General features: G+C 40.2%; 1 protein-coding gene across 5 annotated transcripts in view; it reads right to left on the bottom strand.

The window, feature by feature from the left end:
* IQCM (IQ motif containing M) overlaps positions 1 to 16,941 on the bottom strand; it is a 144,758-nt gene that overhangs the window by 105,469 nt on the left and 22,348 nt on the right. For all 5 annotated transcript variants that reach the window (XM_077301652.1, XM_077301653.1, XM_077301649.1 and 2 more), the window contains 4 exons: positions 16,097 to 16,221; positions 10,031 to 10,098; positions 3,154 to 3,337; positions 870 to 1,014 (listed from right to left, as the gene is read on the bottom strand). In XM_077301652.1, coding sequence (XP_077157767.1) covers positions 870 to 1,014; positions 3,154 to 3,337; positions 10,031 to 10,098; positions 16,097 to 16,221 — 522 coding nt within the window. The remainder of the gene's footprint in view (positions 1 to 869; positions 1,015 to 3,153; positions 3,338 to 10,030; positions 10,099 to 16,096; positions 16,222 to 16,941) is intronic.

Here is a 16,941-nt window from a genome sequence, read left to right as displayed (position 1 = left end):
CTGCCACCCAACACACCTGTGCTCATTTCATGTCCTGGAGATGGCTTAGGGGGTAGATAACACAAGAGCTTGTAGGAGGAAAGGCAGTGGAAAGCTTGTCATTCTCCTTCCTGCCCTATTCTCTTGCTAGAAACATTATTTCCCATAAATCTCAGCTAGTCTAGTTTTTAAAAAGGTATCTTACAAAACAGAAATGCATTCTTTTTCTCTGAAGATAGTGCCAGAGTTTGTGCTTACTAAGCTCCATAACATTTTACCTGGAACCAAATTAGAAAACACCTTCCTTTCCAAATCAGGTGTCACTGTCAGAAGATTCAGGGCTTTGGTGGTCCTCTTCTTGTTACACAGAGTACAAATATTTTTTGCACCTATGGGGTATAATGCTGTCCTCCCAAGTATCCATTTTCTCCAGGGAAATTGATCTCTATCAACTGGAGATGAGCTGTGATTCCAGGGAAATCCCCACCTAGAGGATAGCATCCCTACATGAATATCTCCAGGCCTGTCCCTTCTATCACTTTGGCTGCTACTAAAAGTAAAGGTCCCTCCATCTGATGTTTTGATTTCTGGTTTGATGAGGACCCACACTGAAAGACATGAGTCTGCCACTATCACATTTAGTTCTGCCTTTACAAGCTTGACAAAGCATATCAGTCTTACATTGTGTGCTCAAATGCCTGCCTTTGTCAATCAGAAAGACAAAAAGCTATGAAGTTCTAGAAAACATAAAGCGGGTAGGGGCGGTCTGTATCTCCTGACAATTGAAAATACTGACACATTGGCAGAATTGTATTTAAAGGGGGGGGACAGGTACCATAACAGTATTTTGAATAAGAAACTCTATGATAAAAATATTACAAAATGCCTACATTTTTTCTGGTCTAGCCAGTCTTCTAATTGCTCATAGATAAGCGGTGTAGATAGGTCTAAATACCCACAACGGCGCTTAATGCGGCACATCATTTTCCGATATTCTTTCACTACTTCTGCTAAAGTTGTTCCATGGTACTGAGCCTGTAATTATAGACATACTTCATTTTCATTCATTTTAAAAATAAGGTCCATGAGGAAAAGAGGGTTGTGGGTATAAATAGGAGTGATACAGTATAAGATTAGCTTAGAGATTGTGAAGAAATATTAATCTCTTGCAACTCTCTAGATATACACACACAGAGAGAAGCAAATGGACAGAGATACAGGGACAGTGATGAAATCTAACAAGATGAAATTCTAAAATTTGCTACATTCAAAAGCCAGTCCTATTACAATTTTTTACACAGCAGAAGTCTGAGAAAAGTTAGAATGAGAAACAGCAGATATTAGTTTTGCTAGGAAAAATATGATTAGAATAGCAACAACATTCCCGCATGGAGGCGTAAAACGCGTGCCACCTCCTGCTTGCAAATACATGATAGGAAACTGCATGTTTGCATGCTTCCTAACAGAGGACCCCCTCCCACATTATCCTGCCACCTCATCATGGCTTTTTCCTTCCCAACGAAGCAGTGGGAGAGCCTAAAGCATGGACAACCCACACTTCTCCCCCCATTCCTCGGGTTGTCAATCAATGCAAGTCACCAATCCTTTCACAGCGATTATTTTGGGGACTCCAACTTCCCCCCACCCAAATCTCAAAATTAATTTTCTTTTAAATACACTTCTGCATTTCTATGGGGAAATGCCACAACAGTAAAGCATTACAAAAAAAAAAAACTTTTCACTTCCAACTCGCACCAACTCCTACACAGCTGCAGGTTACTGCTGACGTCATATGGAATCAGCACTAAAACCTGCAAGCAATGAGAGGCTGTGCAGGGGGAAATTCTGCATGCAGAAATGGTCCAAGTGTCCATTGCCAAAACATATAAACTACTTCTTAAAAATTAAATAGAAGAGGAACAGGTGAAAGAATGTATAACAAAATAGAAGAACTTTGGGTATAACATACAAATGGAACAATAGGGGGAAATTGAAAGAAAGAACATTTTTATAAAATGATCTATCACTGATATGTTAGAAATGTGAACAGCATGGAAAGACATTTTATCATATGCGGTGGTAATAAAGCCAAAAAAATCAAGAAACTAAGAAGTTTTATTGGTATGTTTCTTTAACTTTTTAAAATGAACTTTTATCTTACTGTTTTAAATTTTGTAAATAAAAATACTTTAATAATAAAAGAAAAGGAAGTTTAGCCATCAAGACATTAGTGAAAGCAGGAAAAATGGCTACAAATGGAGGAGACCAATGCAATCTACTCAGAATCCTGCTCAGGGCTATCTCCAGCAAACTGGGAATGCCATGCACAATCAACTAGTTTGAAAGTATAATCAAAACCTTAGTAGTCTATTCTATTCTTTAGTATAGTTTTATTGCATTTCTTTTAGTTTTGTTCTGTCTTGTTATGCATGCACATCTTAGTGGAAATTTTCAGAGCGGTAAGCCTTTATTCTTGACTTTGGGTTCTGTGCTTGCCTTATGCACCATTCTTTTCCCTCCAGTGTATTTATTGTGCAGCTACAATTTTTAAAAAGCACTTTTCTAAATTAGGAAGGTATGTCATGTGATACAGAGTTTTTTTAAAAAAATGGGGGACCTGGCAATCCTATTGCTAATAGCGGGCATGGGAGGAGCTCCTCAAGCCCTGGCATTGACATGGCCTCCCAGATAGCTTCTAAAACTTCAGGGAATTTTGTGGGGGGGGGGAGCTTTGCTAGCCTTGGACAGTTTTGCTTATATCAGGCTTTCTCAACCAAGATTTTGTGAAACCCTGGGGTTTCTTGATGACCCTGGAAGGGTTTCCCAAATGGGTAGAAGTTAATTAATTAAAATTAATTATTTTAAAATATATTTTAAAACATTTATCAGGTGATATAACCATGCATGGTAATATTGACCTGTCTCCCCCCCAAAAAATGGCCAATTATGGGCCTGGTGGGAAGGAAGGGATCCCTGGTTGGGCATGTACACAGCTATGCTTCCCAACCATATTCTGTATGATCATTCCATTTCTGGGGTTCCTCAAAGCCTGAAGAATGTTTCAGGAGCTTCTCAATGATAAAAATATTGAGAAGGTCTGGATTAACAGTTTCACATAGACTCAAGTCTAACATTAATTGGATACAGAATACTATATAGCCTCTTACACATTACCTTGAGCTTTATTCTGTTGAATCTGGAACGTTCAAGATATCCTCTGATGATTTTCTGAATACTAATGGCTGCTGTAACAGCTGTCTTCTGGGAAGGTATCTTTCTCATTTGGCTGAAAGCCTCAAAGATATCCAAATGTGGGCCAATCCTTCTGACTTTTTCATGAACTATGGTAACAGTACGCCTTGGGTTCCATGAAAGAAACAGAAATAATTTAAATGTTATGATTAAAAAAAAGGTTTATCATTAATGGAAACAATACTGAATGATTTTTTAATACAAAACCAATATATATTTCAAAGAGGACCATAATTAAGCCTTCTACAACTGCAATTTACTCTTCATTTGCTCCACAGCAATCTTATTAAAGTCAATGAGCTCTTGATTAGCAACATCCTAAGTATTCACCAACTAATGTTTCTGATTTGAATACATGAGTGATCCTTCAGTCTGTTATTTTATACTTGTTGGTTGATGTGGAAAATGTGCATGATAATACATAACGATACATGCTTGAATAATTTTGAAGGAATGGCTACTAAGGACAGCAGCTGGATGAAATGTCAGCTACAGTTGATTTAAGGTTGCCTACAAGTGGCTAGCAACTGGCAACAGTCTGGCAAGGGGCAATAATCTAACAACATTTTCAGAGAAAAGCTAGACACTCTATAGTAAAACCAAGAGTTGACAGGATTCCTAGAGTAGACTGATATCTTTTCTGGATTTCCCCTGGAAATGGTCAAACCAATATCTGAAAGTATTTTTCTCCATGCACACCCTGGCCACAGTAGGAATCAGGGGCAAGGGATTCCTGCCCCCAGCAGGGAACTGGCTTACCTAGGCTGATTGATGCTATTACTATTTGTCTCACTATGTTTTGGAGCATAGAGTAGCTTAGATCTTGCCATTTTAACCAAGAGACTTACAGGAACTGTTTTTCTTGTTTTTCTAGAGATTAAAATTTCTGGGTTTTTCAAGCTTTATGAGTCCCCACTAGGCAAAAAAGATGGATATAAATACCAAAATAAATAATATATGAAACAATTGTTTCTGTTCTCCAGTCTTCCATAGGATTCTTGCCATTTTCCCCTTATCTATTTCTCTAAGGCAGCAGTCTGCAACCTTTTTCCAGTTGCGGACTGCTGCCAAGGGGTGGGGGGAGAGGGCGACCCAGGTCCCGTGCAAATGTGCATGCACGGGGGCTCTGCGCATGCGAGAAACTGCCGCACATGCACATTTTCAGCCCCGCCAGGTGCAAATGCGCAGCTGATCCACGTTCCCTCTCCCCCAATTTGCTTGCAGCCTGGCGAGCTTCTAGCTGTGGGGGGGGGGCAGGGAGAGGGGGCTACCTTGGCTGCAGAGGTGGCTGTGGCCTGTGCACCCGGTGGCGGCCACACCATTTTTCCTGATGCCGAGCAAGGGACCTTTCCCAGCAAGGGGGCTGGCCCTAAACGAGCAGGCCCACTGCATCTAGGCAGCTGCCCTGCTCTTTTGCCACCGCAAACATGCCCCCCTTGGCCGCAGACGTGGCAGCGGCCTGTGCGCCCGGCAGCGGCCGCACCCTTCTCAGGGTGCCGCCGTCCGTGACTGTGGGGGGCCACCCAGCCTTCTCACCAGCCTTGGAAAAGCCCATTTTTATAAATTGGCTTTTCTACTAGTAATAAAAAAAACATACCCCATGACGCTTCATTGGCTGTTAATGTACGCTTGTGCATTACAGTCCTAAAATACTGGTTATTTAGGCATTCCAGTGAATCACAACAGAGGGCCTAGAATCCAGGCCTAGGCCTCAAGCTCTTATCAAAAAACGAGATAAATCTTAACAAATGGGGCTTTCTCATTATGTATTTGGTATCTGGTTGCCATCCAAGAGCAATACCATCAATTATATGTACAGACATTGAAACCACTGGAATTGGTTAAAAAGTCTGTAACTTGGATTTTTTCTACAACTTTCCATAGTTCTAATATTTATATTTATATTCCACCTTTCACCAAAGGCTTTAACAATATTTAATGTAGAAGAGAAACAAAAGCAAATAAGAATTCTAAATTCCTCATGTTTAAATAATACCCATTGGCACAAAAAACAACCAGTTAATAATATTTGAAGCCATTAAAGTTATGTTTCACTTTTACCTACATTCACATATATATTACAGAAATTTATAAATTTTGGTTCTGCTATTGCCACTAATTAGTTTTGGCTGATATTGAAGTATTTTGTATGCTCCATTTATAAAAGCTGTTTACCCATCTGTTAATAGGTTGGAAGTGATTAAGGGACATTTATTTTGGCTGTTGAAAAGGCCAAATAGATTTTGAGCTGAAAATATGTGACTAAACCAACTGCTGGGGTTGCCAAGTTCAAGATCAGATGTCTGCCTCCTCCCTATCCAATCACCTACCAACCCACATTCTCTCAAAGCAAATATCCTGCCTCCTTTAACAGGCCCAGTCTTCCTATTTTGTCCAAATGTAATTTCAAGTGTAATTGCAATTTGCTTGGAGTTGGCTGATATACTGCCGCACAGAGCCAAGAGGCTTCACAGTGACCTTGAAACAGAACTTCTGTAATGTACATAGATATGGTAAGGGCCTCCTTTCACATACAGGCTGAATATCTACAAGTACAGTTACACTTCTGAGAATAAAGGTTATCTTTTGGTGGTCAGTTCTTCCTAAACACAATAGTTAAATCATGCTCCAAAGAGTATGAGGTAAAGATTAACAAATAGAAGCATAAGGGACACAACAAGCTAATTGCCATAAGCAACACAGAGAGATCATTATCTTCTGTATCTTGCCTTCAGATAAAAACAGATGCATTTCATTGAGAAATTAATTTTTTATTTTGTGCAAAGAATTATTTTGAATTGTCCTGGACACACAGTGCTTTTATGATATGAATACCATTCTGACCCTAAAGCCATCTCCTCATGTATTCTAGTCATAAGACAGGAACTTCAAAATTAAAAGCAGAAAAATGTTCATTCTGCTCAGATGTTTTGTAAACTCGAAAATCCTTAGAAGCAGAGGTGGGACTTCCAGAAACCTAAGGAGTTCAGATGCCTCTCCTACTTCCATGCCACTCCTCTTATTTATATTTCTTTATTTCAATATTTGTACTCCTCAAATCAGTCATTGGTTGCTAGGGTCTAACAACATATTGAACTAATAAAAATCACAACACTAACATCAAATTCTCAGAAACATTAAAAGAGAGTAAGTTAAACATAATGAACAGCTAAGACTCACTGTGGCTGCTTTTGACACTGCAGAGGGCTGGCTGGAGGGGGACGCACCCACCCCAGCAGCCCATTCACAAAGCGCACTGTATGCACATGTGCACAAAGTGGCGTAGGAGGCAGGCAAAACTCACAGCACCTATAAAGGTGCCACGTGCAGGGTCCTGTCCTCTTTACCCAGGACGCAATAGAGGAGTTTCCCTCCCACCTATCCAATGTTTATGTGGAAACAACCTTGTTGCGGGGTTTAAGGAGGATGTTTCATGATTAATATTTCACCACAGCTGCAGGTTTGCATGGGATGGAGCCTGTTAGCAAGGAGTCTGGTATGTGATCAGACTTGCGGGGGTTCAGGGCCTCCATAAGAGTTGTCATGTAAACAAGCCCTGGCTGGGAGGCCAGGGGCTCATTTGTCAGGCGGCTTGGGGGGCAGCTAACTGAAGTTGGTGCCCTTTGACTCCCCCACATAGGTCTCTTCCCTTAGTGGTGGAATCCAGTAGGCAAGGGATTTGCTCTCCCAGCTGGGAATGGTGTGGATCCCCAGGGCGCCTCTGGGGGGGTTTGTGAAATCCACTGACTGCTAGGTCAGGCTCCCTCTCCCATGCTGTGCCAACCCTCCCATGGGGAGGTAATAAAGCTGTGGCCTTGTTTATACCCAACATTGGTGTGTCACATCTTATTCCAGCCCGAAATGCTCTCCCATGAGTCAATAAAAAAGACATGAAAACCACCAGTTCACCAAAGGCCATTTTAAAAACAGAGTCAAAAGACAACCTTCTTAAGAAGAACTTCTTTTTATGCTTTGGCTACTACTACAGAACTGTGGAATGTGGGAGGAAATATCTATCTTAAAGAGAAAAATGGAACATAGCTGAATATTTTCTTTAAACTGGTGGCTCAGAGTGTTTTCTGCAGATTTGTAGACACCAACAGCATAGTCCTAAGCGGTTACAATATGTTTGCAGAGCTTAAATATATAAAGAGGGCACAGCAGTAGGCAGCTTAACATTTTTATTAAGAAAGGAAACAACTTTAAAGAAAGAGGAAAGAGAGAGTCATAGCTAACTATCTAACTGCTGCTCTACATGCACTTTGTCTGTTGTAAAGGCAAGCAGGGAGGAAGGGTGCTTAAGGAGCAGGAAGTCTCCAAATGAGCCAATTAGGTCACAGCAGGAGATCATTTGAAAAAATATCAGGAAGTTCCTATTCTATGTTAAATACCTATCTCCTACAATATCCCCATTAGGATGTTCTTCATATTGAGTTCAATCATAACCTCCTACACCCAATGGTTTCAGTGGGCTTAGATGGTTTTAACTCTGCTTAGGACTGCACTGTAAGTCTGTCTCTTGCCCCACAAATACAAACTACTTTTATTAGGCATGTCATGTGCCTGCTTTGGATGGGGAATCTTCCACCATGGGCCCTCTAACCTGCCCTGGCCTCAAGCTGGCAAATGAAACAGGTGGGTGGAAATGATCAGGCTACATACCAACATCATGTCCAGGCATATGCCCAGATAGGATATTAAACATAAACCAACACTCTAGAAACTGCATGGTCATACCATAGAATTTGTAGAGCATCAATTGACACATTGATTTCAAATCTGGGGGTTTGGCTAGACATAAAATATAGCCTGATACTATTTCCATTCCCTGCTCAACCCCAAATCTCCCAGGAATCAGATATCACTTAGCATCCCTAAGTACAATTCACTGTGGGCTTTTTAAAAGTTTATTGTGTTTGTTTTCTGTTTTATGCTGGGGGCAATCTTATTTCAAGGAAGATTACTTGGTCATTTCCATATTTTATATGATAAGATTTACTTATTTTATTGTTTTCTTGTTGCAGAAAGACTACAAGTACAATCCTAAGAATACATACTAGGGAATAAGTCCAACTGACTAAAATCAGATTCTGAGTATATATGCAAAAGGTTGGGCTTTAAAAAATCCAACAGGAATGAAAGGAAGAAACTGAGCATGCTGGACTCCAAGAGTGATCAACATCACATAAATAGCCAATAGAATATGACATCATACAAATGAGTGGTAGATTTTAAACACTGTAGGATTTTAGTGTTGTGTTGAATTTACTGCACATGGTAGTGTTGATGCATTAAATCAGACTAAGCCAACCTTTTCCCAAGGGTGTGCCACAAATCAAGTTCAAAGTATGAGATAATGTTTGTCTAATACACAGTATTGTACAAATTCAGGTTCCTTACATTTCTCCATCTTACTTTTTGTACTAAAAACAGACTTTCATTAAAGGAGCATCACTTTCTTGGTACCATTTTACTGGAAATTCTGTCTAGCACTAACTTTAGTGATTATACGTTTTTGAACTTTAGCAGATGAAAGGATTATCACTGAAAGTAGAGTAATCTGCAGAGGATTAACAGCAAACTGTTGGAGGACTTGAACAAAGAATAGGTGATTTATTTATGAACTGGAATAGGATAGCAAAAAAAATTATAAAATTTGTGCTGAACAAGAATTCAATAACTGAAGCAGTAAAGCTGAAGTAGGCATCAGTAAAAAGAACAATGCATGAGAGGACAGACAAGTGCAAGGTCCATGTGGTCTATTGCTTTTACAGTGAGAACAGCATGGATTCTCAAACCATGGCTGTATTCACACATCACTGGATACTGTGCTATAGTGGTGCTGTAGCAATCCTTTGCACTTGGAATGTCTTATGCACACAGCTGTTTCCACATGGGGATTTCTCTGCAAATAGCGCAAAGTATGGCCCGCTTTATTTTTAGTCTCCACACAACACCATGCTCTTTCCAGGCATAGTTTGTGGGTACTCTGGGGGCTTTCCCTTTTAAGCCAGAGCAAAGAGAATCCTTCTTGCATGCAGGCAGAGCCTATGTGTGAAAGCTCGGTTCACAGCCAATGGGGGCAGATTTTAGCCCCTCTTCCAAAGTGGGTAGTGTGGGGACCAGGCATGCGAATGCCATCTCCAAATGCTTCCATCCTACAGCTTATACAGCAGGGATAGCTTTTCCTACTCCTGTGAGAAAGCAACTCCAGTTGTGTATCCACCAGGTCATGCTCACCATGTGAGGTCTTTGCTTATGGCTTCTGTCTCCTAACAACCTGCTGGTTCTCTTTTTTCCATAGGAAAACCCTGATCTGAAATAATAGTACGATGGAGGGCCTCTCATATTAACACCATATATTGATATAGAAATGACAAAGGAAACTATAAAGCCTCAGAATGGAATATAAATCCTATTCCTCCTTGCCAGCCACCAATTTCTCTCCTCTTGCTGCTTTGTCTTCTCTACCCACCACCCACTGTTACTTCTGAATTAAGGGCAGCAGGATGTTGTGCTGAGAAGCTCAGATGGATCTGCCTTCACTTCCCATGGCCTCTTTCAGAACACTTTCCATGCTCATGCTAACACTTGCAAATGCTAGCAGCACTGGGTTATGGTCTCAGAGACCACTTGAACATGCAGAACTTCCTTCTGAGCTGGGTTGTGCTCTGAAACCTTATCTCATTATGTCAACCTATTTGTTCTGATTAGCAGATTATTATATGCACAAGCAAAAATACAAAAGAGAAACAAAATAAACAGTAAAACGGCATATTTACTTATTTAGAAAACGTACCTGCGAGACTTCCTTCTATTCTTCTTAGAATCTAGCACATCTTCTTCCAATTTCAAACTTTGTCGCTTCTTAGGAAGAAAGACACTCATTTAGTGGGTGCTTAGGAAAAATGTATGATTATTCACAATGCTCAGTCTTTGAAGAATTCTAATATCAAGAGGGGAAGAAGACATTTCTCCACATAATTCCAGAGATAATAGTGAAGCATTGTGTAAAGAATGGTGGTAAGAAGTTAGGTGTATTTTGAACCAGCCCGTAAACAATCAGATTGCTAATTCTGGGCTTCAGAATTCCTGAAGATTTGGAATGGAACCTGGGAAGGGGGATGTTTGGAGAGTGGAAGGTAATAAGTGGTCCTACACATTGTGCAGGTCAAGCTTTTGGCCTGACATTTTGTTCTGCATGGGAGGAATGGGATCTTAGACGCAGTCTTACCAATGGAAAAAAAATTGCAGATATGGCCAGGTGTGCCTTTGACCAGCTTTGACTAGCTGTGGCTATTACTGGGCAGGAAAGATATGGCCACTGTTGTACATGCCCCAGTTACATCTGTATGTTGGGCTGCCATTGAAAAGTATTTGGAAACTTCAATTGGTACAGAATGCTTCAGACAGGATTTTGTCTAGGTATAGGGTTTTCAGGAATGCTTAAAGGTCTAACATTTAAAGCCCTATGTGGTTTGGGACCAGCATAATTGAATGGCTGCCCATTCCCTTATGAACCTATCCTACCACTGTAGTTATTTTCAGTGGGCTTGCTTAAGGTGCCCCCACATTCTGAGATAAGGTAGCAACTGGTAAGTGGGAGTGCTCAGTGGTGGCACCAAAACTCTGGAAGTCTATTCCCAGGAAGATTTGCCTATCCCACCTGTGTTATTGTCCTCAGCCAATAGGTAAAGACTTTTTTGTTTCACTTGGCTTCCTTCATACCTTTTATTCATGTCAGTGGCCACATTGGGCCATTGCCCATTTCTTGCAATGGAGCAGCATGCTCTGCTATTTCTTGTATCCCCACGGGAGATGCATTTCAGTAGTGGAGCTGGTCCACTGCTTCCTGCATCCCCACAGGGGACACGTTTTGGCGACAGAGCAGCTCCACCGATGAAATGCATCTCCCTTGGGGAATGCAGCCACAGCAAAAAGGTTCCAACCGTGAGGGGTGAGGGGTTGTTTTGAAGGAAGGTGGTATCATTATCGGAACATGATTCTGCAAACTGGGGGGGGGGACCATTTGACCCCACAGTGCTGGAAGGCCTGGCTCTTCCTTTGTGCACGGGCTCGGCCTGGCTGCTGATGGTGGCCGTGGCATTTTATTGCCGGGAACTAATCCCTGCAGTCTGGAGATAAGTTGTAATTGTAGGGGATACCCAGGTCCCACCTGGAAATTAGCAACCATACTTCTCAGGTGCTGCTTTATTTTTCATTAGTTTGGGCCTAGTTCAATATCTTAAAGTATCCACTTTTTGCCCATTAGATGCTACTCAGTTTTCTCCTTGTGTACGAAATGTGGAGGAAAATACTAGCATCCATATAGCTGACTGAGACTGTGATTCTTGTGATCATAGAGTTTTCTGTCCTAACAGTCAAACCTGTTGTCCAGTGTTGATGGTTATACCTATGCACAGGAGGTGAGCCTTTCAGGGACAGGATCAGGAGTGATCTAGAAAGATCAGTAGATCCTCCTAGGCAAGAGTCTCAGGTTGTAGTCAGTTGTTTGAGAGCTGAGACAGATTTTTCACTCTGGAAAATAAGCCTAGTTTGTTTCATGAAAATCATCTGGGCAGGCAAAACAAGGCAAAGAGAAAATATGTTCACCTGGTAAAAAGTCCCTTTCTCCCTTGGTAGGAGAAAGAGCTATGAATTCTTATAATGTGTTTGTGGTACTCACATTGTTTACAAAATATGCAGGTAAGACATATATGTGGAAACAAAGAAATTCCTGGGCAACAGATCTGCTACTGCATATCAGATCCCAGAGAGATCCTACATTGCTAAGTCCTTCAGCTTCCTCCTCAGCAACTGCTTTCTACTTATCTCTGTATGTCTTTTTCCTTCTCGCAAATGTCTCCTCCTGCCAAAGACCCATGTACAGCTGCCTAGCCCACTTCAGTGGGATGGGTGGGAGGCATCTTTACCTGTCCTGACAGAGCCATTGTGGTACATTGAGGAGAGATATCAACAGCCATCAAAAAACATTAACAAGCACTGTTAGGGAACTTATAGAAAAGAACTCTTAGATAGTGCAGGTTCCTGCAGAGAGGATCAGCAGCAAATTTTGGCTGAACAGGGTATTTTTAATGAATCCAGGGGTATAGCCTTTAATACATTTAGGGTATAATATAGCACAAAAGTGTGTAGTCACCAAATAATGCTGAGAGCAAAAAAAAAAAAATGCTTTGCTCCCTTCTTTTCCAGCAGCTGGCTCAGAGCAAAAAACGACAAAAAGATCAGGATACAACTTTCCAGCAGGGTTGTAAGATCCCCTCTGGCCACCCATAGGGGATGGTGGGGAGTAGGGTTGCCAGATCCATATAGAGAAACTCCTGGAGATTTGGGAATAGAGCATGGGGAGGACAGGGGTCTCAGTCGGGTGCAATGCCTCCAAAGTGAAGGACCAGTTATTGAGGCTAATACAATAATCAACTGCTAAGGCTAGCCTGGTTAAAGACATATATTAAAAGGCCAATGCATTTATGTTCCTGTGCAGCTGCCAACAATGTTTCTAGTGTATGCAAACTTATGCTTGACAGGCAGAATGGAGAAATACAGTACGGTTAAGGCTGGCGGGGAGAGGGGGCTGTGGTTGAGATAGAAGGTTGTGGGATATACAAAGCTGAAAGAAAAGAGAAGTTGGGGAAACTCCTCATGCATAAAGGATAACCACAAGGTTTGGTTGGTACATGATGATACAGCAGCTTAAATGCTAAAATAGAAAGAATACATGTCCTGTGCTCATATGTAATCAAAGCATCTGTGCACATCAGAAAAGATATAGGGGTAATCAATAATGTGCCTATATAATGTATGCAAATGAAATGAAGAGTGGTTAATAAAAAATATAAAAGAGTGATGTTTGTACCAATTGAATGAACACCTAGCCTCAGAGCTGGGGTTCCCTTTTTGTTGCAATCAGAACCGGTTTTGTTGTTCTTGTTGTTTTCATTCGGTATGACATGCCAGACAGCAGTCCCCAATTTTTGCAACAAAGATCCAGGCATGCCAGAGAAGGGGTATCACTATCCAGTTAAGGCAATGAACACACACAAGCAAGCTTCCACATACATGTAATTGGCTAGACTCTTAAGACTGCCAAAATCTTGTTGGCATCTAAGGTACTACAGGAATCAGTTCTCTTCTGATACAGGCTAGCATGGTTAACCTCTGAAATTATCTGTACTATGTTGTTCAGAACAAGGTAATCATTCAAAGGCACATCAAGAGCCACATTCTAGTGCAATAAATCCGCCTTAAAAGCATGAGGACAGCTGGATCAGGGTAATTGTCTCTGACAGCAAGAAGACTAAGTTATGTAACAGCAGAGAAGGGCAATGATCAGTCATAGAGGGAAGGGGTGCAAGAATGCAAAGAACTGGTGAGAAAGGTTGCTTCAGAGATATGTGATGCCTGATTGTTTCTTTCCTTAGCTGTTTCAGTTGCCTGAATTTTTGTGTTTATAACTTAGTGTTGATCCTCCCATTTCTTTTCCACTAAAAGCAATAGTGTTTTCACAGGGTGGCTGTTTGACCTGTGTAATCCTTGCATGTATGCAATGTGCCAGATTATGAACCTTAGCCCCAGTGCCCTGTTTCACCTACTCCTGTTTATGTGTGCATGCTTAGTCTTCTTGTGGGAGGAACTCCCACACCCACCTTAAAAAAAAGGAAGGAAGGAAGGAAGGAAGGAAGGAAGGAAGGAAGGAAGGAAGGAAGGAAGGAAGGAAGTGGCTTTGCCTGGCCTACACTACTTCCCAGAATTAGAGAACACTCCTGCTGTTATTATCTCTTATCCTGGTAGAGATGCCAACTCTGGGTTAGGAAACACCTGGAGATTTGGGGGCTGGAACTTTTGAGAGAGATATACCGTAGAATCCAACTTCTAAAGCAGACATTTTTTCAGGACTTATACCCTGACCTTTTCCCCAACCCTGTCTTTGAGCCTGAAGTTTTGAAATCCAAAGTTACTAGGATTCCTGATGCAACTGTTCAATTCCATTCTAAATTTATATTGCTTATATATGGACAGAATAACTGTAAAAAAAACACAGTCCATTGAGGTCTCACAGGTGTCTTAGAATAATGGAATAAAGTTTCCCTAACTCCATTGGTAATTCCCAACTTGATATATTAAGGAATTGAATTTACCTTGTTTGAAGCCATGTTCATGGCACATGCAATCTTGTGGTTAAGCAAGATGCTCAGAACTCTTTCTCCCCTTTTCTTTTCAAGGCTGGCTAGAGACGTCACTCAACACAACAAAAATATCTGCTAGAGGTCTGCGAGTGTATATCACATTGGGGATTCAGCAGGAGGCATATTTTAATAAATCAATGGTGCACTCGACTAAATCTCTTTGCACTCCTCTTACTCTGTGGCATTTCTAAGAAAATTCTAAATGTTCTTTCCTTTTTATAAGCCAATGCTCAAAAATTTATATTTCAGTCACACTGTTGAACCTCCTGCCTGAAGAAAAATCCCTCCTTTACCTCTCTGCATTTTATGAAAAATAAAAGTCTCATACTTCAAGTTAACTCCAAAGAGTATGCATTTTTTTCAAAACAACTTTAGATAATCTTCAACAAATAGAGTATTATGTCCAAGGAGACTGGAAGATTGTCCAGTTACTTTTAACCTTTAGGTCAGTATACAATAGGTCTTTTGAAGGATAGGCTTAAGGCAAAGACAAAGAAGATATATATTTAGGGGTGAGATATATCCTTCTAAGAAAAAATGAAAACCAGTAATATTTTGTTTATTTTATCTCATTATTGCTTCAATAAGGGAAGGTATTTGAAGGACTTATGTTAAAACACCGTGGTGAATACTCTTTGCAACTAAATCATTATGTCTCACAAATTCAGCCAGAGAGATAATGGGCTCAGAGAGATAAGGTGTTAAATACTCAATAGCAAGGTTCAATAAATGAATTGGACTTGCTTCAACAGGAGATATGCTATTATCCAGTGAAATTCAGGGTGTTTAAATCATTACTTAAGGAATGGGAAGTTAACTATCTACTCTAAATAAGGTGCTTCCCTCAATTAAACATCATAGCACACTGGCAATTTGTTTCTCTACTCATTACTGTGACTTAAAGTGAAATAATGAATTTTGGTTTTATTTATCTTCCACCAGTGAAATGTGTGTGAGCTCTTCAATTACTTGTATGGTGTCATCAATTTGTTAATGCTTTACAATTTTATTTGAAAGGGTCCTGCCCCATGGAGCTTATGCAAGGAAGTAGGGGAAGGGTTATTGATTTATTATATTTAACCAGAATTTTAACATGTTGTAAACTGCCCAGAGGCTGCTCACAGAGAGGGGCAGGCTAAAGATTTAATTAATAAATAATAAATAAGTTTACTTTCAGTCAGTAATGAAGCTTATTATACTATAAATAAATCATACATATATTGTTAATATTAACGAAGCTACACTAACCTTTCACATTTAACATCTTGATGTTCATAAGGTGTTTGTTACCAAATCTGAACTTATAAAATGGGCAAATGGAGCTTTATGTCAATTTGGGGCACTTGGACTATATTTGACCCTTGCAGATACATGGAACAATGAAACAAGGTCTCTTGTCTTGATGATCTTAAAAACTAGAGACTTCATATTATATTGTAACATACTGGATTGGCTCCAACCAGTTTTTCCACTACATAAAATAGGAGTGGGAGTCTGTCCATCATGTTAGAGATCATGGGATTTGCATGGAGAAATGCCAGGCAGCGTAATGATGAGAAGAACTGGTCAAGATTGACTGAAAAAGCTTGCTGGATCCAAACCATTTTTCTCAAGACCTTGAGACATTTTGCTAACTAGAAAATACAATTCTGACATACCTCACCAAACCTTTTCCTTTTTGTTATTCTCTTTAGTCTTTCTTGATGTTCTTCATCTGTGAGCATAGTGTAGGGCGTAATTCTCTCAGGTAGTATTACTCCTCTCCAATCCTGGTATGTTTTTTCTATTGAAAAGGATACAGCAATGACATTAAAACCAAGTTAATATAAAAAATAAACACTTAATGCAGAGATTCTATGAATGAAACAATTTTTAGAGTATGAAAACTTTGTTTCTTTTCAGATTTTGAAATTCTGTTTCATTGATTCTGTAAGCAGAGTACGCACACTACAGGACTGAAGGGCAGAATTCAGCAATGTTTTTTTTTTTTTTTAAACATTTTATCCCTCAGCAATAGCTATAGGTATTCTGTGTTCCATTGGACTCTTTAAGAAGTCCTTTTGGAACATGTATTTATTTGCATGCTTCATTTATTGCCCATTTTTCTCAGTGGAACCAGGGATAAACAGACAAATTCCAAGTACATCTTTCTGTATTTATTCACAGACCCAATTTTTTCCTGACTGTAGAAAGCAACCTTGCAAGATTCAATGTGACCCTTGAAATCTAGCCTTGATAACAACATGACTTGCAGGCAAAGAGTAACAAGGCACAAATGCAGTGTGAATAGCAGCTATGCAATCCGAAACACTGCCTGCAGAAACCAGAAAATTTTAATCAACTGTTAGCTACTCCATAATTCCATTAAAATAAACATCAATTAGCAAAGGAATCAGAACATAGATCTGAGGTTCTGATCAAATGATTTATTACCCTAACACTATTAGAACATACCATCAGCATCTGACTGTATTTACCATGGAGATTTATTGGCTGAAGGAGA

The sequence above is a fragment of the Paroedura picta genome, chromosome 10 (assembly GCF_049243985.1).
Source record: "Paroedura picta isolate Pp20150507F chromosome 10, Ppicta_v3.0, whole genome shotgun sequence".
Lineage (NCBI taxonomy): Eukaryota > Metazoa > Chordata > Lepidosauria > Squamata > Gekkonidae > Paroedura > Paroedura picta.
This window is presented reverse-complemented; position numbering and strand designations above follow the sequence as displayed.